Here is a 26,358-nt window from a genome sequence, read left to right as displayed (position 1 = left end):
TGATAAAATCGGTACCTCAAAAGAAGTTGTCTCTAGTCTGGGTGTGAATTAGATGACTATTAGATTCAGAAAAGGTATAACTTATCTTCCGGAACAAAGTATAAGTTACCCTACCGACAAGATATATTGGCATGGTCAAATTGATCGAAGCAATGGTGAATTGCCATCTGTGGCGATCAGATACAACATATCCAGGCTGATTTTAGGGTTACTTGTGTACCTCAAAAGAAGTTGTCTCTAGTCTGGGTGTGAATTAGATGACTATTAGATTCAGAAAAGGTATAACTTATCTTCCGGAACAAAGTATAAGTTACCCTACCGACAAGATATATTGGCATGGTCAAATTGATCGAAGCGATGGTGAATTGCCATCTGTGGCGATCAGATACGACATATTTTGGTTGATTTTAAGGTTACTTGTGTACCCCAAAAGAAGTTGTCTCTAGTCTGGGTGTGAAATAGATGATTATTAGATTCAGAAAAGGTATAACTTATCTTCCGGAACAAAGTATAAGTTACCCTACCGATAACATATATTGGCATGGTCAAATTGCGTGAAGCGATTGTGAATTGCCTTTTGTAGCGATCAGATCCGACGTATTCAGTTGGATTTTAGGGTTACTTGTGTACCTCAAAATAAGTTCTCTCCAGTTTGGGTGTAAAATAGACGACTATTAGATTCAGAAAAGGTATAACTTATCTTTTGGAACAAAGTATAAGTTACCCTACCGATAACATATATTGGCATGGTCAAATTGCGTGAAGCGATTGTGAATTGCCTTTTGTAGCGATCAGATCCGACGTATTCAGTTGGATTTTAGGGTTACTTGTGTACCTCAAAATAAGTTCTCTCCAGTTTGGGTGTAAAATAGACGACTATTAGATTCAGAAAAGGTATAACTTATCTTTCGGAACAAAGTATAAGTTACCCTACCGATAACATATATTGGCATGGTCAAATTGCGTGAAGCGATTGTGAATTGCCTTTTGTAGCGATCAGATCCGACGTATTCAGTTGGATTTTAAGGTTACTTGTGTACCTCGGAATAACTTGTCTCTAGTCTGGGTGTGAAATAGATGACTATTAGATTCAGAAAAGGTATAACTTATCTTTCGGAACAAAGTATAAGTTACCCTACCGATAACATATATTGGCATGGTCAAATTGCGTGAAGCGATTGTGAATTGCCTTTTGTAGCGATCAGATCCGACGTATTCAGTTGGATTTTAGGGTTACTTGTGTACCTCAAAATAAGTTCTCTCCAGTTTGGGTGTAAAATAGACGACTATTAGATTCAGAAAAGGTATAACTTATCTTTCGGAACAAAGTATAAGTTACCCTACCGATAACATATATTGGCATGGTCAAATTGCGTGAAGCGATTGTGAATTGCCTTTTGTAGCGATCAGATCCGACGTATTCAGTTGGATTTTAAGGTTACTTGTGTACCTCGGAATAACTTGTCTCTAGTCTGGGTGTGAAATAGATGACTATTAGATTCAGAAAAGGTATAACTTATCTTTCGGAACAAAGTATAAGTTACCCTACCGATAACATATATTGGCATGGTCAAATTGCGTGAAGCGATTGTGAATTGCCTTTTGTAGCGATCAGATCCGACGTATTCAGTTGGATTTTAAGGTTACTTGTGTACCTCGGAATAACTTGTCTCTAGTCTGGGTGTGAAATAGATGACTATTAGATTCAGAAAAGGTATAACTTATCTTTCGGAACAAAGTATAAGTTACCCTACCGATAACATATATTGGCATGGTCAAATTGCGTGAAGCGATTGTGAATTGCCTTTTGTAGCGATCAGATCCGACGTATTCAGTTGGATTTTAAGGTTACTTGTGTACCTCGGAATAACTTGTCTCTAGTCTGGGTGTGAAATAGATGACTATTAGATTCAGAAAAGGTATAACTTATCTTTCGGAACAAAGTATAAGTTACCCTACCGATAACATATATTGGCATGGTCAAATTGCGTGAAGCGATTGTGAATTGCCTTTTGTAGCGATCAGATCCGACGTATTCAGTTGGATTTTAGGGTTACTTGTGTACCTCAAAATAAGTTCTCTCCAGTTTGGGTGTAAAATAGACGACTATTAGATTCAGAAAAGGTATAACTTATCTTTCGGAACAAAGTATAAGTGTCCCTACCGATAAGATATATTGACAGGGTCAAATTGATCGAAGCAATGGTGTATTGGTGGAAATGCGATCACATCACACAAATTTCGGCTGGAAATAAGATATTTCATATTGGTATGTAATTTATACCACTATTGAATCCAGAAAAGGTAATAACTCATCCTTCCGAAGGCAATTCGTTAAAAATGGTAATGGTAGGTCATATATTTTCTCCGCGTAGGAAATTTCATGCAAGTATTCGGCCCAGATGACAGCAGTCAAAAACAGGCCCCGTGGATATACTCAGATATCGCAGATATCGCAGGTATCGCAGATATCGCAGATATCACTACTGTGGATATACTCAGATATCGCAGATATCGCAGATATCATTGTGGATATACTCAGATATCGCAGATATCTCCAAAATCCGCAGACATCGAGGTCATATAAAGGTCACGCTTCGTTTAGAGCCAGATATCACGTCTTAAGCATGTCTAGGTCAATTCAGTGCGCAGATATCAGGTCTGGACCATGCCTGGGGGAATTTTGTGCGCAGATATCATGTCTTAAGCATGTCTAGGTCGATTCAGCTCGCAGATATCAGGTCCGGGCCATACCTGGGCTCTTTTGGTGCGCAGATATCAGCTCCGGAGCATGTCCGAATACAAATAGTGCGCAGATATCAGGTCTGGACCATACCTGGATTCTTTTGGTGCGCAGATATCAGCTCCGGAGCATGTCCGAATACGAATAGTGCGCAGATATCAGATCTGGATCATACTTGGATTCTTTTGGTACGCAGATATCAGGTCCGGGCCATGCCTGGGGGAATTTTTGGCGCAGATATCAGCTCCGGAGCATGTCCTAATACAAGTAGTGCGCAGATATCAGGTCTGGACCATACCTGGATTCTTTTGGTGCGAAGATATCAGGTCTGGACCATACTTGGATTCTTTTGGTGCACAGATATCAGCTCCGGAGCATGTCCGAATACAAATAGTGCGCAGATATCAGGTCTAGACCATACCTGGTGCTGTTTCCTGCATAGATATCAGGTCCGCAGCATGTCTGACGCCAAGCGATACGAAGATATCAGACCCGGAGTATGTCTGGATACAAATATTGCGCAGATGTCAGGTTTGGACCATGCCTGAGCGTATTTCTTTGGTCGATATCAACTCCACATCATGTCTGGATGGAAATGGTCAGGCCTGGTCACTGGTCAAAGCTGACCAGTAACAGACCACTTACAGTTTTTTTGGAGTCCTCAGGCAGATTTTGCCTGCTTGCATCACTTAGGCTACTCTAGTGCAGGGGTGTCAAACTCAAGTTGTTTCGCGGGCCGCATTCAAACCTTCAGAACATAGGGGATTAGGGGTTCTATTCAAGCGACACGTTCATTCGCAAACAATGGAATTTGCAAAAATACAAATATTGACTGGTTGAATATAGTTACAAATCGCTAAAACATGGGCTCTTACGACGTTATAAGCATATTTCTATGATCCCCTTGTTTCAGTCGTAATCTGGCGTTAACTCTGCGTATGCGTTGGAAGGAATACAAGAGATTTAACTGTAGATGTGGCCGTTGGAATTCGGTTCATTCAAATCGCGATTCGTTTTCCTCTGGTAGTCGGGAACCTTTTCAGTCAGAAGTGATACAGTATAGTGCGAACGCAGATATTTGAATTACATTTTTGTAACTACTATAGTCTCCATATATTCATGCATGCAACGATTTCACATTGGCCTTTTCGCTTCTGTGAATAACTAATTCTAGGTTAATTTTTTCCATAAAACTCTGAACTCAGTGTTCTCCATTTTAGCTTTCCGGAATTGCGTGTCAATGTCACCGAATTTTTGCTAATACTGCTAGAGCGAAACCACAAAATAATAGTTAAAATGTGGCCTATGCACATATTTGACCTTTGTTGCATTGAGGGATTATTTAATAGAAGTTTCACGGACTAAAAATCGGAACATTTGTTAGAAATATGCAGGACAAGCATTTCTCCATCAACTCGAAATTTTTTCTCGGGCCGGATAAAATCGTCTGGTCGTATGTTTCACACCCCTGCTCTAGTGGTTATATATCTTTGTACTACATCCAATTCTACTTGAAAAAAATTTAGGGAAATAATAATATTTTTTACTCTTTGGATTTTGTAAAGTAGAGAGTAGTATTGGCACATGTTTCTATCACGCTTATAAGAATAATTGTCATGATAAATGTTCAAATAGCCCCACACATAAATCCTACGTGCCTATACGTGCATACCATTCTACGTTACTACGAGCATGCAGAATTTGGATTAAAATGTTGTAGGCTAGGCTACTGCATTTATACCGCGGTTTAAATCTGAGGTACTTTCAGGTTTTGTGTATCATGAGTACAGTGTCGTTCAAAAATAACTTTTTCTCCAGATTCCAGCCATTCACTGATTAAATTGTCAGGTTACCCTAAAAAACGCTGCACGCCAAATTTGGTTAAATTCTAACAAGTATATAAGCCACCGCAGAGCCAATTTAAATTTTTAATTTATTAGAAAAAATGTTTAAAAAAATTTCAAATTTTCCTGTCAACCCCCCGAAATTGTTGAATTTTCTTCAAAGACGATGCAAAACAAATTTGAATCAATTCCAACTAGAAGAAGCGGAGTTATTTGAGTTTTTCGTTGATAATTCTCGGATTGTCTACCAATTATTCCCGAAGAATTCGACACGGCTCGGATTTCGTGCTAATGCGTGAGCCGAACAAAGCGCAGATGGTCGGAGTTTCTCATTTAGCTGTTTAAACAGTATTTACCATGTTTGTCGACTAGGCCTACCTGCGTATTCGATTAAGTTGACCGTCGCAACGCTCTATTTGTATCCGGACATGCTCCGAAGCTAACATCTGCGCATGAAAAAGACGCCAAACCTGATATCTGCGCACTGCTTAGGGCATTATATGTTCAATGCTCATATAGGTGCTGATATCTGCGCACCATTCGTATCCGGACATGCTCCGGAGCTGATATCTGCACACCAAAAGAGCCTAGGTATGGTCCAGACCTGATATCTGCCCACTATTTGTATTCGGACATGCTCCGGAGCTGATATCTGCGCACCAAAAGAATCCAGGTATTGTCCAGACCTGATATCTGCGCACCAAAAGAGCCCAGGTATGGTCCAGACCTGATATCTGCACACTATTTGTATTCGGACATGCTCAGGAGCTGATATCTGCGCACCAAAAGAGCCCAGGTATGGTCCAGACCTGATATCTGCGCACTATTTGTATTCGGACATGCTCCGGAGCTGATATCTGCGCACCAAAAGAGCCCAGGCATGGTCCGGACCTGATATCTGCGCACTGAATCGACCTAGACATGCTTAAGACGTGATATCTGCGCTCTAAACGAAGCGTGACCTTTATATGACCTCGATGTCTGCGATATCTGAGTATATCCACAGTAGTGATATCTGCGATATCTGAGTATATCCACGGGCCGCAAAAACATGCGTCAGGTGACGCTAGTGCGGCGTGTACGTTTATCAATTTTCACCAAGCTTTGGATTTTGTAGAGCTTTTCATTAACATGCAGAGATTCAATTTTCAATTCAATTTACTGCTAAAATTTTCACCATTTCAATACGCGACAACACTGCGATACAATGAAAGATAGGAAGGAGAACCATCGCAATAACTAGCATATAAAAAATTTCAAAGATAGGACGCAAATTAGACAATTAGACAATTAGACAACCTGACGAGTGTCAGCCGAAAATATTCGGGTTCATGTCAATATGAATATACTATTCAATTAGACAATTGCACGCAGGATTGTAACCAAGTCACGAGTACGAAGTCAATCTCATTTTTATAGTTTTCAATTCACCGCCGAGTCAAGTCCGAGTGCAAGTCAGCTAGTAGAGGGACGAGTCCCAGTCATAGTGTTTTGACTAGAGTCCGAGTCCAAGTTATTATATGTTCATTGTTCACTGTTCAACTTTCAACCAACATTTTTGAACTGTGATCGAGTGATATAGATTTATAGAATGGCTCGCATTCATGATATATTAATTTTCGTCTGTCTTGATTTATTATTCTTCGAATTATTCTTGCTGTGAAATGACTGTCTTGGCCGTCCTAGTCTCGGGTAATGTGACTTCATTCGATGCATGCACAATGACTCGAGTACAAGTCGAGTCAATATATAAATTGACTCGAGTCAAGTCGATTCACCAAAAAAAAATCGCGACTCGAGCCATTACAACCCTGCACAGCTGGACACACACAATGTACAATGCTATAAGACACAATGCAATGTGATGAACACTGAACACATATGAGGATGCAGAACGACACCAGTTGCGCTTGCAGTTGCGGTCTCTTAAATTGGCTTCCACCTCGGCCTAGTACCCGATGTCGCAGTTCTTTCTTCGGTGTTTGTCTATATTCCGCGGCTCTCTGTCGCTCTTTCTATTCCTTGGAAGGGCGCTCTTTCATCTGGTATTTTTCTGGGCTTTGTTGTCCGCCGTAAGAAGAGCGACGCGAGGAAATAGGAACCCATATTAACCTCCGCTGCGGAATCGCTCGAAACCGATGCAGGCGCTTATTAACATTTCAATATCGAAGGTTTCGACCGACATCCGCGGTCATTTTGTGCCAATGTTTTATCTGGCTATGGTTGTATCGTCGTCATGCAGTCTTTCTGAGAACGCATATGTGGCGGAGTCGCATCTTGACCGAAACTTTATATTTTTTGGCATAGTGCAGACATCGCCGGCGCCAAAAATCGGGTGCCTAATAACCCCCCACAGTGCACACACTGCACATGCACATTGCACACTCCCTAGCTAGAATAATGATTGCATAACGGCCTCCGGCCTGCAAAGACCAAAAGCAATAATATAGCAACATATTACTGATCTTTCATAATTGCGAATATACGAAATCTTACAAACTTATTATTTTTACAAACTATTATATCTGTAAATTAGAGACGGGATGTTGTCAATCAGACAATATAGTAGCCTAATAAAGATGTAGTGTATATATAGATATGGTGAATGTTTCACGTCCATTATTAACTTTGACGTTTGCATGGTTCCTCCCTTTCACCTTCGTGTCCCCTATACGCCGTTCGGCTCCAAACTCATATGTGCAATGTTTATTGAAAAAGAATTGTTTCAGTACATTGACGAAATGTTATTACTACGTGGACGCTTTATTTTTTCTATATTTTTAGCTATCAAGTCGTGCAATGACGAATAGAAGTTTCGAAGTTCTGCTACAGCATGCCGCAAACCGACAAATTGCTTCTCATCCTCCTCGGCTATAAATCTCGCATAGTCTGTGATATTTGGATGCTTTTTAAATTTTGAGCAAACCTGTAAAAGTAAAAGAGAATAATGTTACATCAGCGAAGCGATTTTCCCACAAATCATCTATCGTCTGATTGCAATAACAAGGCATGAAAATGGGACTTCTATATATCCGGATGGTGTCATAAGAGGTTCTTACGAAATCGACAAATGTAAGCCTGTCAAGTAAAATTAACCTTCGCGCGAGAAAAGAAGTACGATGAAATGCTTTCAAGAAACGCCGCACTTTCGGCTTCAACCCCCTTCAGTTCTGCCATTGTTTCTTCTTGTACTGAGACCCCAAAGTTATTCCCATCTTCCATCCTTGGCAATAATAACAACACCTGTTACAGAACGTAGAATGTAAAAACTCTACCCGATCGGTCAACTCCACGGGAAACTGCAACCTACCCAAGTTCGAACTGTGTTGCAATGCTCCATGATCGATATTATTTCTGGTCGAACGGTATTCGCCAAATGGGCAATTAGAGCGTTGGATTTCACTTCATCTTGTTCTGTGCTGTTTGTTTGAATTGCTTGATCACCTTTTGATGTCATCGAATATTTAATTTTTTTTGCTGGTCGTTTTCCAAGATCCTTGTCAGCTGTTGATCCCTTATTCCAAGTTTCCCTTTGCAGGTTAACTCCAGAGAGGCTGTCATTGCTCTTTGTCGCAACGCTCTTTAGGTTTTCCAACTGGAAGTCTTCGCTATTCAACAGAGCATCTAGCTGAGCCGTTTTTCGGGGAAATACGGTGTTCACCAGCTCTTCTGCGTCCTCAGATATTTTGCGTTTGACCTCATGAACGAAATCCATTTCAAATTGTTGCGAAATTGCCAGCGGTAGTTTTGCAATGTTAATGCACGTCTGCAATGACTTCGTGAATGTTTACAACTGTCTAATCATCTAATCTTTGTTACGTCATAGATCACATTGTACGGCTGCGGGAAAGCCCGAACGTGTCAACACTCGGTCAGATGTCGACGGGGATTTCCGGAATATATCTTATCGAAAGTGAGCTGTGGGCGGTACTTGGCTTTTAACAACGATATTCCTTGCGTTCGCCGTGAGATGAACAATGCAGATCGCTACTTGTTTGTGATAAGTCATTCCGCAAATTTGTATTTTACCTAATTATTAAGGATGTGGATTGTCAGTGTTGGAATGGAAATAACCACGCAGGTTAAAAGGAGCAAGTTCTTTTTATCTTTATATGCACCGGGTTCGAGCAGGAATTTATGAATGAGATAGTTCTTATGTAAATATGTAGTAAGGCTTCAAGTCAACGTATCGTAGGAATTAACAACGGGCTTTATTTGCCGCGCGGAAGCTAAATAAAGGACGTAGTTAATTTTTTTGTCCTTGGTGAAAGGCTGTCAAGTGACATTCTGAAAGTTCGCCGTCGTTTACCAGTAGTTAAATTCTGGCATTTTATATTGCGAGGTGTGGTTTGATAAATTATGGAAAGTCTTAACCTGTATAATTTTTTTACTTTTTTATTTCTGTGACAGACCTGAGTATATATCATTAGTGTTACAAAAAATGGCAATAATATGCCAATTCTAAAAACTCTGTTCACCGCAACTGAAATCAACAGACTGTAAGATGTCAATGTACAGGCAACAATTTACACCATATAGACGTGCAGTCAACCCCGGAACATTTGTTCGAGATTTGCCTTACTCGATTTTGCAAAATATTGCCCGTCACTTGGATCCTGATGGAACCTCTACAACGTGGCGTGACCTGGCGCTGAAGATACCTCTTGGGCCAACGAACCCGACACCGCGGTTTACGAATAATGATATTCAGTAAGAGGAAAATTGGAATTTATTTTATTTCAATCTGAATGTCTATGCATGAGGATGGCCTGTTTGTACCAATACTGGTTGTTTGATTATTGTATATTTAAGATTACTGTCGAAACCTTCCTGCAGTACTGCCATCAAGACGCTGATGTTCCATATTGATTATATCATTCAGGCGTTGTCAAGCTTCTACAGAGTAGAAGTAATAATAATGGAGAGAGTAATCTGCTTATCACTTATTCAGAATGCATTCGCAATTTGTTCTTATTATTGTCGTACACTGTCTTAACGATCTTTGTAATTAACCAGTTTTCGTACTAGACAATGGCTGCACACTGCACAGTCAGCCATCAATAGAACACCAAAATTTATCTGCTATTCACTTAACTGCTCTGTAAGTCATTTATTATTCACATATCGGTACTGAATTGAACAAAATATATCGAAATCTATATTTTGATATACCGCAACTGGCATATGTTATGCGTATAGAGACGTTAACATGAGCAAGATTATCCAATTCTTGTTGCATTGGCATTTGTACATAGATTTACCCGATTAATCTATCGTAATTTAGAACATTGTCTGTTTTCCAAATATTCCTCCTCTCCCCCCTTTTGTTTTACCTCTTCCTCCTTTTCTCTGGGCTCGCTGCATACCTTGCTGGGACCAATCCCAAGACAAAGCAAATGGGCTATTCTGAAAAATTTTGCCGGTTAACTTACTTCCCCTCCCCAGAAATATTGTATTACAGATTTTTATAATGTGAGACATTTTTTATTATAGAAACTTCGAACTGAAAGCCCGACACGGCAGAAGTGCTACGTTGATGCTGTTGGCATCGTGGTCAACATCAAACCCTACGGCAAAGGCAAGTAACCCGGACTTGTTTCCTGTCAGTAGTAGGCTACCACCGAAACTTGCTATAAGATGTCATGTTTATGTTCTAAGTTCATGAATTTATGCCTGAATACAATCCCTGTAGGCTATAGGCCCTGTCACTCGAGAAAATTTACAAGAAATTGAGAAGTTTGTGGATTACTGAACCATGTAATGGGCGCTATTGTTGACTGCAATGAAACTGTTAATTTTGATGTATAATGCCTACATACAAAATAGAAATATATTGGGTAAGAAAACTATTCTTCAATACTGATATTCCTAGAGGCGTGGGTGGGTTTTACGAAATTATTGTATCGTCAAATTGCATTATTTCAATGCTCTAAATCAGGAGTTCACAACCTGGCCTTGAGCCTACTTCAGAGGGCCGTTAAAAATTTGTCACCCCAGTCCACCCTACTATAACAAAAGAAATAAATTAAAATTTAATAAAAACTCTGTTACAGCAATAGGCTACTTCTTGATATTGAGTTTACAAAGGAATGGGCTGCCGATAATGTGTTTTATATTCAACAGTTCTGACTAGGCCTTCTGAGTTGATGAAACCAGGGAAGCTGAAAGTCTAAAAAATAGGGAGGCCATTGATCTTTCAAAAGGGGGGCTCTTTGTAAAAAAAAAGGTCGGGAACCCCTGCTCTAAATGAATTCATTTTCTGATCGTATAGAATCAAGTCAAGGTGTAAAAATTTGATCCTTGCATAAGCCGTCAAGGTCATTATTTCCCACTACGGTACTTACAAGGAATTGATATCTGCACTCAGACTGCAGTTGACTTGATGGTTTCATATCCCTAAACTGCAACCCTGTTATAACCCTATGATAAAAAATATAAATTTATTAGCCAATTAATATTGCCTTGCAATTATTGATGACATGTCCTTCACGGCTGAATCCTTGCGTTCTCGCAAACAGGATCTTGTACAAGTGCTCCACAGGATGAATCTGCCGAGACTTGCAAATATGGTACTACCGGTCGAAATGGGATTGGATTATCTGCCTCAAGCAACCGGCCAAGTGCGATGGCATTCGCCGCCGTCTTATCAAGAAACCGTGGGACTTGAGAAGGGCCCAGCAGTCGCGCTCGCGCTGGGAGCTGGTGCTAGTACCTTCTCGAATAAGCCAATGAATAGTTATAGGCCTACCCCACAATCAGAGACAGTCCATTCGGGTGGCTGCAAACGAACACCTATTGAGCACGAGTCTTTGCCTTATCCGTCCCATGATATGTCGGAAATGACGAATATCTCGGAATGCCTGTCTCTGGAGCATCTGAGCCTCGAAAGGAATTGTGAGTAACAACATTTGCTGAACATTACCTTGCAGTGTAGTTTTAATTGATTTTGGAAGATGAATTGCCATAGGTAAAGTAGTATAGGTGGCTAGGGACCTCATATTTTTAACACCACTTGGTGTTTTAGCATTATCAAGCTCCAGTTTTTCCCGAAAGGAGTGGTTAGGCCTATTTTTTATTTGGTAAATAGATTACAGATAGATACACTATCATAATGTTAGTTGTTTCGTATAGGCATATTCATTTTGTTATTTCTTGCTCACTACAGATCCTGCTCATACTCATACACAGGAACAGTAAATTTCACTCATAATTTTTTTGCTATATCTCCAGAGGTATTTAGAAATGTTATAGATATCAGATTCATGACTAAATGCGCTTTCAGTTAAGATTTGTGCCGTAATTGAATTCGTGTAGTTGTGTGTATCCAGCGACTCTTTTAAATATGGCCATATTGATCGGTGATATCGTCGTGTGTGACCACTGTGACCAGCTGTTTCTTAGCAGAACGTATTTACGTTTTTATTGCGATAATTTTATTATTACTCGACTGCGCAAATGATCTTCAATAGCGTGTAATTTATTGATAGCCATCAAAAACTAATCAAACAGTCTGATGTGTTACGGGAAGTACTGTTTGTGAAATATTTACAGTAAAATTAATCGTGATCTCATTTTTTCACCGTTTTTGTTTTCAGTGCCATCATTTAATTATTTGGATCTTAGTGAATTGACGTCAAATTTTGACGAATCCCGTAAGCTTGGAGAAGGCGCATTCGGTTCAGTGTTCAGCGGACATCTAGATTTACAATCACAAAAGGTATTCAAAATTATAATTATGATTAGGGCCATTTTTGGTTTGACACGCTCATTATTGCTTGTAAAGCAATTACCCGTCTCTTAGACTTGCATCATTCCAGGGTATCATGTTGTTATTATGAAATGGAGTATTGACTTTATAAATATTAACTTCATACGAGTGATGCTAAGCCAGATGTGTTTCGAGGAATTGGAGATAAGGCAGCTTACACACAAATCATTACTTCAATATTGAGTTGTGCAACCTGACGTTATCGCTCCATTCTATCATTTCGGTGGTATTACTATTTTATTCCAAATGTTAATTCTTAGGAATAAGCAATGAGGTCATATCGAGTTACACCATTTCACGCCATAATTGATTATTATTTGCGCGTGTGCCCAACTTTGAGGTTATTTCCGCTGATGATATCGATCCAGCTTGCTCAACGTTGCTATGGAAACGCCATAGGTGTTCACTGTTCACTCATTTACATTCTACCGTTTTACGGAGTCCAGGATTTCCAGAATGAATCATCATATTTCTGGAATCCCAGGTGTTTTGCCGAGTCAACTTGTACTCTGGGACGTTGGTTAACTAGACACTAGACAGGGATAGATAATGATATTGAATTCTTTGCAGTACAACGAATCCGATAAAAGAAAGATTGCAATAAAACGATTGAAACTGGACGCGCCAGAGCTGGCGATTGCAGTAGCCGAGCAGTTCAAGAAGGAAATTCATATTATATCGGAGTAAGTTGTTGAAATCTGGTGATGGCGTAATGATTTGAAATATAGCCTCGAGGCTGCTAGGCGAAACACAATTATTGTGTCGACTAGGATCCGTTCCCATTAAACAATCGACTATAACTCCCCGCCACATTGAAAATTTTCCTTATCATCACTGCTTCAAAGCACAATTTCATCAGCTAAGAATTAGTGTGTTCCAGATCCATTATGCGTTAGCTGTTGGAAACCCCCATTTTGGGAGCCATGGCGATATCCGTCTTTACGCTACCAGTCGTTGTTTGAAATTGTTTCAAGATTTTTGCGGAAGCCTGACTTTGTCAAAGTTGTTTGCACATTTCGATGTGACGCGATTCCCTCAGCTAAGAATAAGCGTGTGCGATGATGTAGCGCGCGACTGGAAACTCCCATCTTGGGCACCCCGACAATATCGGTCTTTTCATTGCCGTTCGCCGTTTGAAAGCGCTTCGAGACTTTTGCGGAAATTTTGAAATTCGTCGCGAGCTATTCACGCTCCATTGTGTGGTGGAAATACCCTCGTTTTGTTGCAAAGGTTGTTTTTATTGTATGGACATGTTTTTTTCCGGTTCACAGCTAGTTTAAGTCGACATTGAACTTCTTATTTTGAGCGGTATATTAATAGCGCGTTTTCCCCCCTAGCATTAGCTAGGATGTGCCGCGGATTTTTCAACAGTCCTCGATGCATTGGGAATCTGCTGGTATCTTTTTTCCAAAATGTATTACTAGCATTGAACGATTGGTTTGAATTGCTTCTCAGTCATCCACTTATGAACTGTTAGTAGAAGCAGAATCAAACCTACGTGTGATGGTTGTGCCTTCCGATACTCCTCATAAATTCATATGGCTCTCAAAATGAATCGTGTGTAATATTTTCTATGGAATTAGCCAGTGCAATACTTCACTGACATGAGAAATGTACTGTAATAGGGTCTATATCAATGATATTGCCAGTCTTCACCTAAATCCCCCCCCCCCGACTATTTCCAAACGTTGCCAAGGCAATCAGAGAATGACCCAGACCATATTATCGTAGTTTACACGATATGACATGAAGCTAGGAAGAGAAAAGGTAATATATAAGAATTTTTTGTACAATTTACATATTTGGTCAAAACTTTCGGGCTTTCAGCTACGCATGTGCCTTAAACGGCATTTCTGAAGTTGGTGATCGAGCCGCTGTATTGTCACAAATTGCTATGAAATAGTCATGGTCGATAAAGACAGAATTTATTTTTAACAACATGTAACTGGCAGTAGTTCTGCAAAAAGGATATATATTTGCACTTTCTGGCTCAACAAAAATGCTGTGACTTCAAAATATGTGGTAATCGTATACTCAACTCGAAGCTTAACACTTGGCTCATAATCAAATCATTGAGGTACTCTATTTTGCCTATCCCAACTTCCAACCTACATAATGCTACATCTGTATCGCGTTGTGTGATGATGGATTCATAGATTTAGTATATCGCCATTGTTTCAATCATATATATCTGTATGTTGACTTACGCCCCTATTTGTGACTTGGACAGAGCATGTAAATCGCCTTTCGTCTTCGTTGTATATATTTTATTAAAGATTACCCGGTGTGTCAATCTGAAATTGACTTATCTGGATTTTAGTCTTAATTGACTTGAATTTGATGCTAATTGCATGTGGATTTGACTTTTGTGCAGATTAGCACCTTCCAGACATTACAGACTACCTCTTATCTTAATAATTATCAAACAGAATCCGTCACATCTGAAACAGATTATTTCGGTTATCACATGATCTGAGAGAGATACATTGGCTTTGTCACCGAGGTGAATCAACTTGATCAGAGCTGAAACCTATACTTGGATTTCCTGTTTATTTGGAATATTCGGATTAACGGAAGTTTTGGTGCGTTTTCCTGAAATTAATAGGTTTTGGGTATTTACCTTCATAGAATAGGAACTCGTGACCTGTGTGATGACATTCTTTTTACAAGTGCTTACATTGGACCAAGATTGCAAGATTATCCCCAGCGTCATTATTTTCACGACCCAGTATATGGATGTGTAGGACGAGGTGGTCAGTAGGCTAATGAAGTATTTCTACTTTTTCATAGCACTCAAGTAGTCTTGACTAATTGCATTACTTACTGGAATGGGTATATTTTTTGATGTCACTGCGACGATTTACTTCTTCGGAAATCTTAACTCTACTTATACATTAGTAGAAATTTGCACCGTTACTTCTGCGCGAGTGCCAACAATGAGCACTTGGACCACCTCACCATATCGATACAATTCATACATGAATGGATATGCTAATATAATTGAGTGGAAAATGCGGGATGTGCAAATGCAGGTCAGAGGGCTCTTTGGCGAGACCTTTATCTAACATTTGAAAATACCGGGACAGCAAGTTAGAATACTTCATTGCGTTGGCTACATGTGATTTCATCTCTCTATCTTTGTCAGAATGTTGCGCGTTGGTCCTAGCGGCTGTATTCTTCTCTGAAGGATAAATTGAGTCTGCCGTGCGAACCACAGACTCGCGCCACCATCCATTTTGTTATTCGCAGACTCGAACACGAAAACATCCTACCTCTCATCGGGTATTCTTGCGACGGCCCGGAGCTGTGTCTCGTCTACGATTTCATGTTCAACGGATCGCTCAGCTCGAAGTTGGAGTGCTGCAGGTGGGCTGTGATGCGACATTGTCGCGTAAAAATAAAATCCCAGATTTGTACGTCACTTCTCCTCACGCTGTGTGCACTTGCTTGCGCGATTTCCGGTAGGATGTGACGAGGAGATGTATAGCTGTGTTTTTGTTTTCTGTGGGCGGTGAATTGTTGTTAGTATTATGGTTTCTAGGACCGGCAATCGATATTGTTAGTCATCGCACGCCTGATTCCAGTTGTAGCAAAACCAGGCCTAGAATACTTTGTCACTACGTTAGAAGCCGCTACTTCTAGTTCTACTTGAGTGCCAGCGATGTCTAGTTTGACCACGTTTGGTGAATTGTTATGAACATTTGAGTATGGCCTATGTAGGACCGGGAATTGTGGCCGTGATTACCGTTACACGCTAAATTACATGTAATCTTTAAATAGCAATGGTTTCCGCGAAATTTTTCGCCCGCGGACGACGGCGTAGCTACTACCGGCTAAGACTAGGCCGGTTAAGTCATGGCGATTATCAAGATTTGTTCGCGACGTTGCGGCCTCTCGGGAAAAGATGGTTATTTCCTGATACCGTCACGGTAGTGTTGCGTCACAGGCTTGCCAAAGTAGGAAGTGACCAATACCGTGTTTGTGAGATTACGCGTTAATCTTTCCCGAGTCGCGACATTGTTTGACCTTGACTGCGTGATTCATACTGTTTCGAAATGCCCTGGTTTTCGTCACGGGTCACGGGTAAACCCCGATCGGGAGAGAGGTAGTCAATTTTATTTTGGAGTAAGATTCATTCGTTCCTTCCGTTTATTAGTATTTTTATAAATTCAATTCGAATTTGGAAATATATAATCCATCTCCAACTTAATATAGCACGTGCGTGTCGTTATTACACCGAAAAAAAACATCCATTCAAGTCCGCAGCATAACAATCGAGGAAACACATCTTCTGCACAGCGTACAGCCTGCTCAGTGCTCAGTTTCGTTCAGTTTATTACCGATTTCATCAATTTAAAACGCCACAAGATTGCGATAAAATCACACACCCATCCTGGCCTAGAACTTGTAAATAAGACTGCTGCACACGAGCACATCGAATGAAAAGTAGCAAGTAGCACTTTACGATCACTGGACTTGTTTTTCCTAAATCATAGCTCGGATAGGCTTTGTTTTGCTATAGTCGGATTTAATCTGTGTCGGTGCCCACGTAATACCGCGCTCGCTCTCACCCCGTGTACTTATTTGGTATAGTTGACATTGAAGCTGTCCAAACGGATAATATATCCGTCAGATCGGCCGCTGTAACGTTCTTGATTGTTTTGGGTTGCGACAGCGCAAATAAGCCTGCTGCTCTGCGCGAATTAGAGAGACTCAGTCGCGAATTCGCGTTATAACGACATCTCTTACCAGGCAAGGATCGTGCCGACTATCCATTATGCAAAGACTGAAAATATCCGAAGGCAGCGCGGCCGGTATCGAATATCTGCACAAGAAAAATCTCGTACACAGAGACATCAAAAGGTACCGTTCCGTTGCATATAGAGTAGGGCCAGCCAAAATGATTCGAATGCGCGAACCCGTATAGAGTAACAATTGTAATGAGTCCAGTCTAGCGCTAACAGATGATTTTTATGGAGCATTGAAATTATGCGCTTGCCCAACCCTATGTAAAGATACCTTCCTCTCTTTTGACATAACCCGCCGGCTTTTACCTGCACAGTTCCAACATACTGCTCGACACCGAGACCCGGCCGCGTATCAGCGATTTCGGGCTGATCAGATCGGTGTCCACGGCGAGGGACAAGACCTGCACGGTGACGACGAAGCCTATCGGCACTCCGATGTATATGGCTCCCGAGGCGCACCGCGGCGAGGTGTCGGCCGCCATGGACGTGTTCGGATTTGGCATAGTAAGTGTTTTTGTAGTAGTATGCTGTTAGTTTTTGGTATTGATGGCGTTTCGGCTACTGTGGTCAGTAGGGCTCTTCAAAAATGACTTTTTTTATCAAATCGTACTGGCTACTTGATAAAATTGTCAGGTTACCTAATTTAAGCCTACACACAAAATTTGGTTCAATTCCAGCCAGTAACCGCTTTGCTACAGGAGAAGAAAGTTTCTATTAATTATATAAAAATAAATAATAAAAAATTTGAAAATTTTCTGTACACCCCATGAAAGTGTTAGGCTGTCTATAGAAACGATCCTCACCAAATTTGGTTCAATTCCAACCAATCGAAGCGGAGTTATTGCCGTCGAAAAATTTTGATTTGAGTAAAATAGTATTTACGATGAGCACAACTATTATAAATAAACAAAGAATCGGTCACCGTAAATACTATTTTATTAAAATCCAAATTTTGCGACGGCAATAACTCCGCTTCCACTGGTTGAAATTGAACCAAATTTGGTGAGGATCGTTTCTATAGACAGCCTAACACTTTCATGGAGTGAACAGAAAATTTTCAAATTTTTCATTATTTATTTTTATATAATAAATAGAAACGTTCTTCTCCTGTAGCAATGCGGCTACTGGCTGGAATGAACCAAATTTTGTGTGTAGGCTTAAATCAGGTAACCTAACAATTTTATCAAGTAGCCAGTACGATTTGAGAAAAAAAGTCATTTTTGAAGAGCCCTAGTGGTCAGTTACACCAGGCCAATTTTTATTACGTAGCTGACGACTTGTAGCACGGCCCACTTCTAGGCATTATAAGACACTGCTGACACAGATGAGATGACGAGGATGAGCCTAGATAAACCTTCAACGCTTACATAGCAATTCTGGAGTCGACCTCGGTCGGACGCGAACCCACAACCCAATGGTGTTGCAGCTGTGGATTGTACCACTACGCTTTCTCGTCACCGTTAGTGTCATTGTGATCTGCGTTAGTCAGGAAGCTGCAGCCTGCTATTTTGGATGTGTCTAGCAGATCCTTACTTGAATAGTTTTCAGATCTTCCATTTTCTACTTTGCCTTTGAAACCGATCCGAAAGTCTCTTGAAATTCGCATTTTTTCAAAAATAATGATACGTGATTCTTATCCCGCGATTCCCCAATCAGTGTTTTGTCGCCGGCTTTTGACTTCCGTGCTCAGCATCACCGAAACTCGGGCAGATGTCGGAATGTAACGATTGATGACTCCAAACTTGCTAGCCTGTGTCACCTAACCGATTAGGCCGCGCAGATCAAAAAGGCGACCTTGCGCCGCGTTATTTTTGACTCGTCAGCGTACGGTGAAAGCGGTAAATTACCGTCGCCCGCGGCTCGGTCCATTCATTCGCTTGCTATGTTAGGCGTTAACGTATAATATATTGGAAATAGCACCGACATTTGGCGTTACAACTCCACTGCCCGAAGACGAAAGTTTCGTGGTAAGCAGTGAGGCACGTGCAATGTCACGGTTATATATAGTAACATCTCGACTTCTCTGTTGCCTAATCCTTAAGTAGGGGGCGTAAATCCGTTGACATACGAGTTTGGAAAGGAAAGGACGTAGTATATTTTGTCCTTCGATGTTTTTCGCGACATATACACCGACTCGTGGTCATGATATATACGCACGTCCTGTGCATGCATAACATGAGTGCATGATGTGCATATACCGCTTGACAAGGAAGGTGCAGATATAGCCTTGTACGGCTTTCAAAGTCTTGCACCACCCTTCCAGCATGCTATCCCAGTGATGCAGGAGCGCCAAACGGGTAAGTCATGGATACAAGTGTTACTAATCAGGTCTTTGATCTGACCCGGCCGGGGATCGAACCCACGACCTACCGATCAAGAAGCCGAACACTTCACCATTACGCGATATTGTCCGGCATTAAATTAGAGGCCACTCTCATAAGCACGAGAATTACAAATGTCTGTACACGAAGCTTTGTTCGTTTGGCACGATACAGTTCTGTAGCGTTTTCAGGAAAGCTAGAAATTGATTAAAATTGGAGCGCAGAAACATTTCACATATCGGATTAGAATTAGACTACACCAGCATCTCGCGCTAATTAGTCGAATTTGACAACTAGGTTTATCTATAGGTGGCCGAGTCGGATTATTGAGTGCCCGCATACAAGACATACATACAATGCCTTCCGTTGCCGCGCAGTCGCGATATAAGATCGTCATTTGCAGCCGATTGCAGCGTTTTGCGGGCTCGCGTGCAAACTTCAGATTTCATCGAACGTAAACACTAAACAGCGATGATCTCTCGGCGTTGTCGCGACGGGGAACTTCCAGTTCTATTTTTGACCGGCCTAGTTACGATTTCACACTGACGGAAGGCGGTTCTTACCCGGCAGCTTTTCGACGCAGAAGCTGGCGCTTGTCTCTAGCGGCGAGTGATTTTTTCCGACATTTTGATTGAACGAGGTTAGGTTGCTAATGTGTGAACCATTGGGCGCTTTGTGGTTATACTGGCAGCTGTTGACTTGTCTCGAGTATTTCGTGCTTCCTTATTTGGGTGTAAGAGACGATTTGATGCTTCAAAATTTTAGACCTGGTGCGGGCATGACCATGAAGTCGGTGTCGAAAAATAACGATAGTTGTGAATAGGGAATAGGAACAATGATTCGAGTACCGAGGGTACAGGCTCCTTTCAACTAAAAGTTATGTTATCGACTAGAAATATTAGGGAAATGACATGTCTGAGAAGTCGACGGCATGGTCACAAAGTGCAATGCAATAGTTTTAGTCGAAAAAGTACCTAATTTTCTTTATGTGTTGTAGAACTGACATTATATTCTTTGTGATCGCATAAAAGATGCATACAGTCGACTCGGCTTGATTCAAACACTTTGGTTACCCTCAATTTTGATCGAATTGAGCGAAAAATCTTAATGGTCATGGCGTAAAGGTAGACGACGCATTCAAATACTGCACTGTTGCGTAATAAATGAAGTACAGCAGCTCTACACTGCAGTAATTGCCACTGATTGCGTAAAATGCTCAAGTTTTGTATTGTATTGTACAGTATTTCGATACCGAACGATTCAAGAAATACTGTATTATACTGTGTAGCACACACATATACCGTTAAACTATAGCACACCAATTCATAAATGCAGTAGGCAGCCATGGTTGAAACCGCATTTTCTGTGTCATTCTGTTCTACAAGATGGACGCAAGTCCGCAACTGTACCGAAAATGAAAGCGACTTTGAAGCTGGCTCGGCTTTGTATCAGTTCATTGTCGATTGCCGATTTTTTACGTACGAATTCCGCTTCTGTTCCGTTTCCGGGCTTTTTGGCGGAATCAATCGATGCTCCAGGTTATCCGGTGTCCGAATTGTGCGATTCGACTGTATCTGAAATTTCTCGGTTTTGTCCAGCCCTCTGCAGCTGAAAGCCAGCGATTTTCGTCGTTATGAAGAAAACATATTTCAGCCCGTGCTATTGAAATTGAAATGGTTTCCAGGTTTGCGCTACATCTGTCGTCTTGACGCAGCCAATCCTACGGATATTGTTGTCACGAAACGATTGGTACGCGGCGTCAATGCTACATTGTATCGCGCAGCGGTGGTTTGTAACAATGCCCGATAAGCAGGCCTGTTTATTTTTGGATATTGGATTTTATTTTTGGAGATTCTCCAAAAATAAGATTTGAAAACATCCAAAAATAAGATTTTTTTGGATGATGTTTTTCAGTGAAATAAACAAGTCAGAGCGATGTAAACGACCAGAAAACTCATAAAAACACACAAAACAGCATCTATGTGAGGGAAGGGGTCACCGAAACACTAAAACCACTTCCACTCAATCCACTTCACGTTTCTGCTGACCTTGCGCGCCCGCCCCATCCGCCTTTGTACTCCTATAAGTTTCACAGTGCGACATGTAGAGAAGACGGGAAGGCAGCTTGAGTGAGGCAAAGGGAACGGCGAAATCATATACAGCCACCTCTGTCACAATCACTTCGTCCACGCGATGACGGGACTCATCTGCTGATGCTTCAGACGGCAACACAACTTAATCCAGAGTAGATGGAAAGCGTGCGCCCCAAGTTTGTTGACGCTCGTTTATTGTCAATGAAGAGGGTGGCCTCTTGGTTGACTGGAAACCGTACCAAACTCCTTGATGTTATGGACGAAAACAGTCGGGCGTGTGCAACTTCGCTGCTGTGGTCCATCTGATCGTTCTCGATCGCATGGTCACGCTCGCACATAGCTGAGCACCACCGTCACGAAGCTTCATGGTCTTGACGTTCTGATCATGGAGCAGCAGGAGCTCATGCGCCTGGTCGAACGCCTGTGTCCAGGTGAGGACTGGGACGAGGACCGGAACAAGGAAGGTCAGAGGGTGTTGGGCTGTCAAGTTCAATGAGGCACGCATGGGATGAGGTTTCAAGCGCATTACTGACGAGCGCTTTTCAGGAGCAAAGGCTTGGAAGATTGGAAAGTTTGAAGAGTTAGACATTCCTCCATTTTTGGACCCCTAACCTCGATGTTTCCCACAATTGCGACGCTCGAGGCCGATATCTCGAAAATCAAGGGGGGGAAGGCGTCTCGCAGTGATTAATATTCTTTAGAAGGCATCCTCCAGGCCAAATACTAAATTTGTGAAGAATGTATTGGAAAGTTAGATCAAGATCACTGATGATATCTATGTGTTGGAGGACTTGAATACATGATAATAACATACTTTTGGTGGATTTTTTCAGTAGTAATAGGGCTCAAAACACCTTCAATTCTTATTTTTGGAGATCCTCCAAAAACAAAATTTGAAAACATCCAAAAATAAGCTATTTTGTTATTTTTGGAGAAATCCAAAAATAAACAGGCCTGCCGATAAGGGTTGTTCAAAAACAATTTTAATTTCCGGATTCCGGGAATTCACTGATTAAATTGTTAGGCTGCCAATATACGTTGCTCACCAAATTTGGTTCAATTCCAACCAGTATACGCCGACGCGGAGCCAATTGGAATTAAATATAAAAATTGAAAATAGAATAAATTGAAATTTTACCGTCAACCCCATAAAATTGTTTGGCTGTCTACAAAAACGATGCAAAACAAATTTAACGCAATTCCAACCCGTAGAAGCGAAGTTATTTGAGTTCTTTATTCATAATTCTGGGATTTTCTATGCACCGTCTATGTCTGGGAGAAAGCCCGGAAGCCTGTATAGAAAAAAAACAGGAGTAGCATCTCGGAAATATACCACAGACTCGTGTTCCGCAGTTTTAGCCCGGCGGTCACGCAATATTTTATCTGGCCTGCGCGTTTGCATACAAGTAATCGACCGCTTTGATGGGAACCTCATTCAAATTGCTTGTGGCGAAGATATGCGATGCAAGTGAAACATTCGGTCCATTGATAAAGTAATCGCTCGAGTATGACGCGTTGAAGGCTTGCGACATGCGACTTCAAGGCTTGGGATTGTATAGTAGTTGGAGATTTGCTCTTAAACATATTCTCTAACTAGCGGTAATGCGTGGGTGTCGCCATTTTTGACACCGGAGAGAACACCCTGCGAACTACGTAGCATAATATCAATGAAAATATATCATTCGCATAGCGTGCAGCGTACTCAGATTAGCTCAGTTTAAAAAATTATTTCATCAATTCAAATTGCGATAAAATGAAAAGATATGATGGTGTCTTTCAATCAAACAGAAGACATCGAGGCAAGGATCTCGATTCTTTTTTTCTGTGCGTTTCGAATCAAGGTGTCGTTTCAATAGGCTGGGCATCGTGGCCGCGTTTCAATGGGTTTTCACACAACGCACACTGTGGCAAACATTCACTTTCTTATTAAATTGCAATGGACCATCATCAGTGCTTTGTGTATTCTGGATTATACTCTCTTAGACATGGTTAAATCCATACTCCGTAACTGATGAGTTAGTCTGTTATCCCTAGTTAACCGATCTCACCAGTTGCTTGGTTTTGCTTTGAATCTACTGTGACGCAATAACACCGAGACATTGTTTTACTACTGCAGCAGTTGTTACTATGGTTTTATATACTGCAAGGAAAGCGAATTACAAACTAAATACGATAAACAGAACGTCGAACCTTTCGCGTGCCACGTGAAAGGTCTGGCGTACCACGGTTTGAGAACCACTAACCTAGAACATGAATGAAAAGTAACAGAAGAATAGTAAAGCTAAATAGATTGGCATGTGTCAGCAGGCGAAATAGATCTGTCAGATCGTGTTCGGGAAATCAACGACATTTGATTTTGAAATCATAACGAGTTAATGTCACGCGTACGTAGGATCATTCACAGTTAACTTCCCGGTATAATCCCAACGCGTAGATATAATCTTTATAATGCGCCCGTCGCAGCCCGATAACTCTCACCAGATTGGGTTCGTTACCGCGGGTATTTTCCACGGTTGTGTATGCTGACATTCCTTTACGTTCTGCAATTTGCATACTGCGCGTGCTGACGCGTGCGCCACACAATACGAATGTATTAATCCGTGCTGGCGACTATAGTCAAGTCGCCGTCCCCTTGGGTGCACGGCGGTTTTATGTCAAGCTTTATCTTTCCTGTGGGCTACTGGGGATCTTGTAATATGATTCGTCACTGCTCTTCAAGTGGTCATGTGACGAGAAATTTGCACCAGAATGGCCTTCGTTTTGAAATTTCTTGACCGATCCGCACACGAGCGCTTTCAAATATGGCGTCGAATATTGCGGTGCTGGGGACGCATTTGGAAGATTGCTCGTCCTGTAATTTGCGTTGTGGTTTGATGGTAGCTCTCGGTCGTTATCATACCTCAAGCGGTGTGTAGATTGCCGCTGTGCCAGGAATTCCACGGCAGCAGGTGATGTAGTGGAAATAACCTAAAAAAGCGATAAAACTGCCGATGTTATGCGCGGTATGATAATTGTCGAGATACTGTGCCTCCCGACTGAGCCTATGCGGAAGCCTCCCGACCGTGACGTTATGCGATTATCGCCCGAAAAGTGTCGGGGTGGACTATCCCAGATCTGTGTAATTTTCTGATTCGATCGAATCAGACCGTGATTATTCGAGTTCGGCTTTACCCCCTTGCACTAATTACTCGAATGGTTATTATTTTAACTAATTTAGGTAAAACTAGGCCCAGAATACTTACTTTTCTGAAAATCGCTGCTTCTGGCTCTACTCGAATGCCAACATTGACTACTTTGATCACAGCTGGTCGCAAAACAATAATACAAATGCACAATTTGAAAATGTATGACTCTACGACCTACGCGTACCATTGTACGTACATCGTATCGGCCCCGTACACACCCCTCAACCGCCTCTTTTCCGCAGGTCTTGCTGGAGTTGCTAACCGGCCTGCCCGTTTTCGACGCGGACCGGGACCCGCGCGACCTCGACACATTCATCGTCGAAAAGTGCGAGGACGACCCGGATGAGATTTTCAACCACGTGGACAAAACGGCGGGTGCCTGGCGTCAGGACGTGGTGTGCGCCTACTACGACCTGGCCGAGAACGCGCTGAATTATAACAAGCGGAAGCGGCCCACTATGTCGAAGGTAGGTGTCGTTTTAATGGCTGGTGTTCTACTTCCGCCGGTAAGATAGCGGCCTATCTCGTTTCTAAAATCAGTGGTATAACGACATTCAACGCTTCTATTATATTCGGGCGCTCAAGACTCAGATAAAATCAAGAGTTGGAAAACCAGGGAATTATAGCTACACATTTTTTCCAAATTAGATTAGAAGTAGAATTACGGAATTCGCAAAAACCTGGAAAGTGAATTAAATTCCTAATTCGAAACCAGATAATTCAAAGACTGGATAGCATATTTAGTATTGGAGTATTTGGCTGTATTAAGGATTCGCCATCGCTGGAATTTTGTATCGTCGAAAAACTTGCGCAACCGCAAGATATCGAAGCTTGTCATGTCTATGCGTCGTTGTAAATCAAACACATAATCCGTGGTTTTTTACGCCCCACCCAACGCTTTGCTGTGTTGGTAGAAGGGATCCGTCAAGTCATACCTAACATAGTGCGGGAAATATAGGTTTCGGTTCAAACGTTTTACAGCGCCTCGAATTATGTGTTCCTGTTCAATTTAGCGGGCGATCCCGCCATATTTCACATTCTCTGAAACTAGTTTCTCACTTGCCTTATCGTTAAAGCGCCGTACTTGATTGCAGGTCTTGGAGAAACTGAAAGACCTTGGGCACATGCAACTCCGCGACGAGCTTCCGGAGTAGAGCGCCGCAACAAGCCCGTTTTCAGTTAATTTATAACTCGTGTCCGATTCGCTTCTTTGTACGAGAGAGAGAGATACAGTATTTTTATTCTTAAAATTTTCCTGCAACGCCTCACTTTATATAGCTTTTTGATTGACGCAGTATTTCATGTTCTTTTTTCGCGGTGCAATAGCCTGTCGCGGTTGGATATATGATTATGATATATAGATATGCCGTTTGCATGATCGTGTCATTCACACCAATAAAATGTGTACTTTTCGAGCCCTGGTTCGCTTGCTGATGAGTTATCCGATGGCCATGCGTGTGTGGAATTACTGTTCTTTAGCATCCATAATGTTTTTGACTACACCAGGCCGATATTCTCGAATAAGATTCCGTATATGCCGACTTCTAGCACAGTCCACATCTATATGCTTTGATGCGCGAAGTATTGCTGTAGGGTCGGAGGTGGTCATTACCAGTAACGATGCGAGTCTGCTTTTACTGAGTACTCAAATAGGCT

At 41.5% G+C, this 26,358-nt stretch overlaps 2 protein-coding genes across 2 annotated transcripts; one reads left to right on the top strand and one right to left on the bottom strand.

Moving 5' to 3' along the window:
* Window positions 1-7,278: 7,278 nt before the first annotated feature.
* LOC145453501 (proteasome activator complex subunit 3-like) lies at window positions 7,279-8,373 on the bottom strand. Its single transcript, XM_080331474.1, has 3 exons — window positions 7,898-8,373; window positions 7,684-7,830; window positions 7,279-7,513 (listed from the first exon to the last, which is right to left on the bottom strand). The coding sequence occupies exons 1-3, from the start codon at window positions 8,300-8,302 to the stop codon at window positions 7,313-7,315; spliced, it is 753 nt and encodes a 250-aa protein (XP_080187600.1). The 5' UTR covers window positions 8,303-8,373; the 3' UTR covers window positions 7,279-7,312.
* A 93-nt stretch (window positions 8,374-8,466) lies between these two features.
* On the top strand, window positions 8,467-26,117 carry LOC145453488 (interleukin-1 receptor-associated kinase 4-like). Its single transcript, XM_080331463.1, has 10 exons — window positions 8,467-9,297; window positions 10,081-10,165; window positions 11,106-11,481; window positions 12,183-12,304; window positions 12,926-13,038; window positions 15,605-15,721; window positions 17,108-17,218; window positions 17,418-17,607; window positions 24,945-25,169; window positions 25,797-26,117. The coding sequence occupies exons 1-10, from the start codon at window positions 9,092-9,094 to the stop codon at window positions 25,854-25,856; spliced, it is 1,605 nt and encodes a 534-aa protein (XP_080187589.1). The 5' UTR covers window positions 8,467-9,091; the 3' UTR covers window positions 25,857-26,117.
* Window positions 26,118-26,358: the final 241 nt, after the last annotated feature.

Source organism: Botryllus schlosseri, chromosome 13 (genome assembly GCF_051294905.1).
Source record: "Botryllus schlosseri isolate E-star chromosome 13, Bs_hap1, whole genome shotgun sequence".
NCBI lineage: Eukaryota > Metazoa > Chordata > Ascidiacea > Stolidobranchia > Styelidae > Botryllus > Botryllus schlosseri.
The sequence above is the reverse complement of the archived record's forward strand: the minus strand, read 5'-3'. Positions and strand labels throughout refer to the sequence as shown.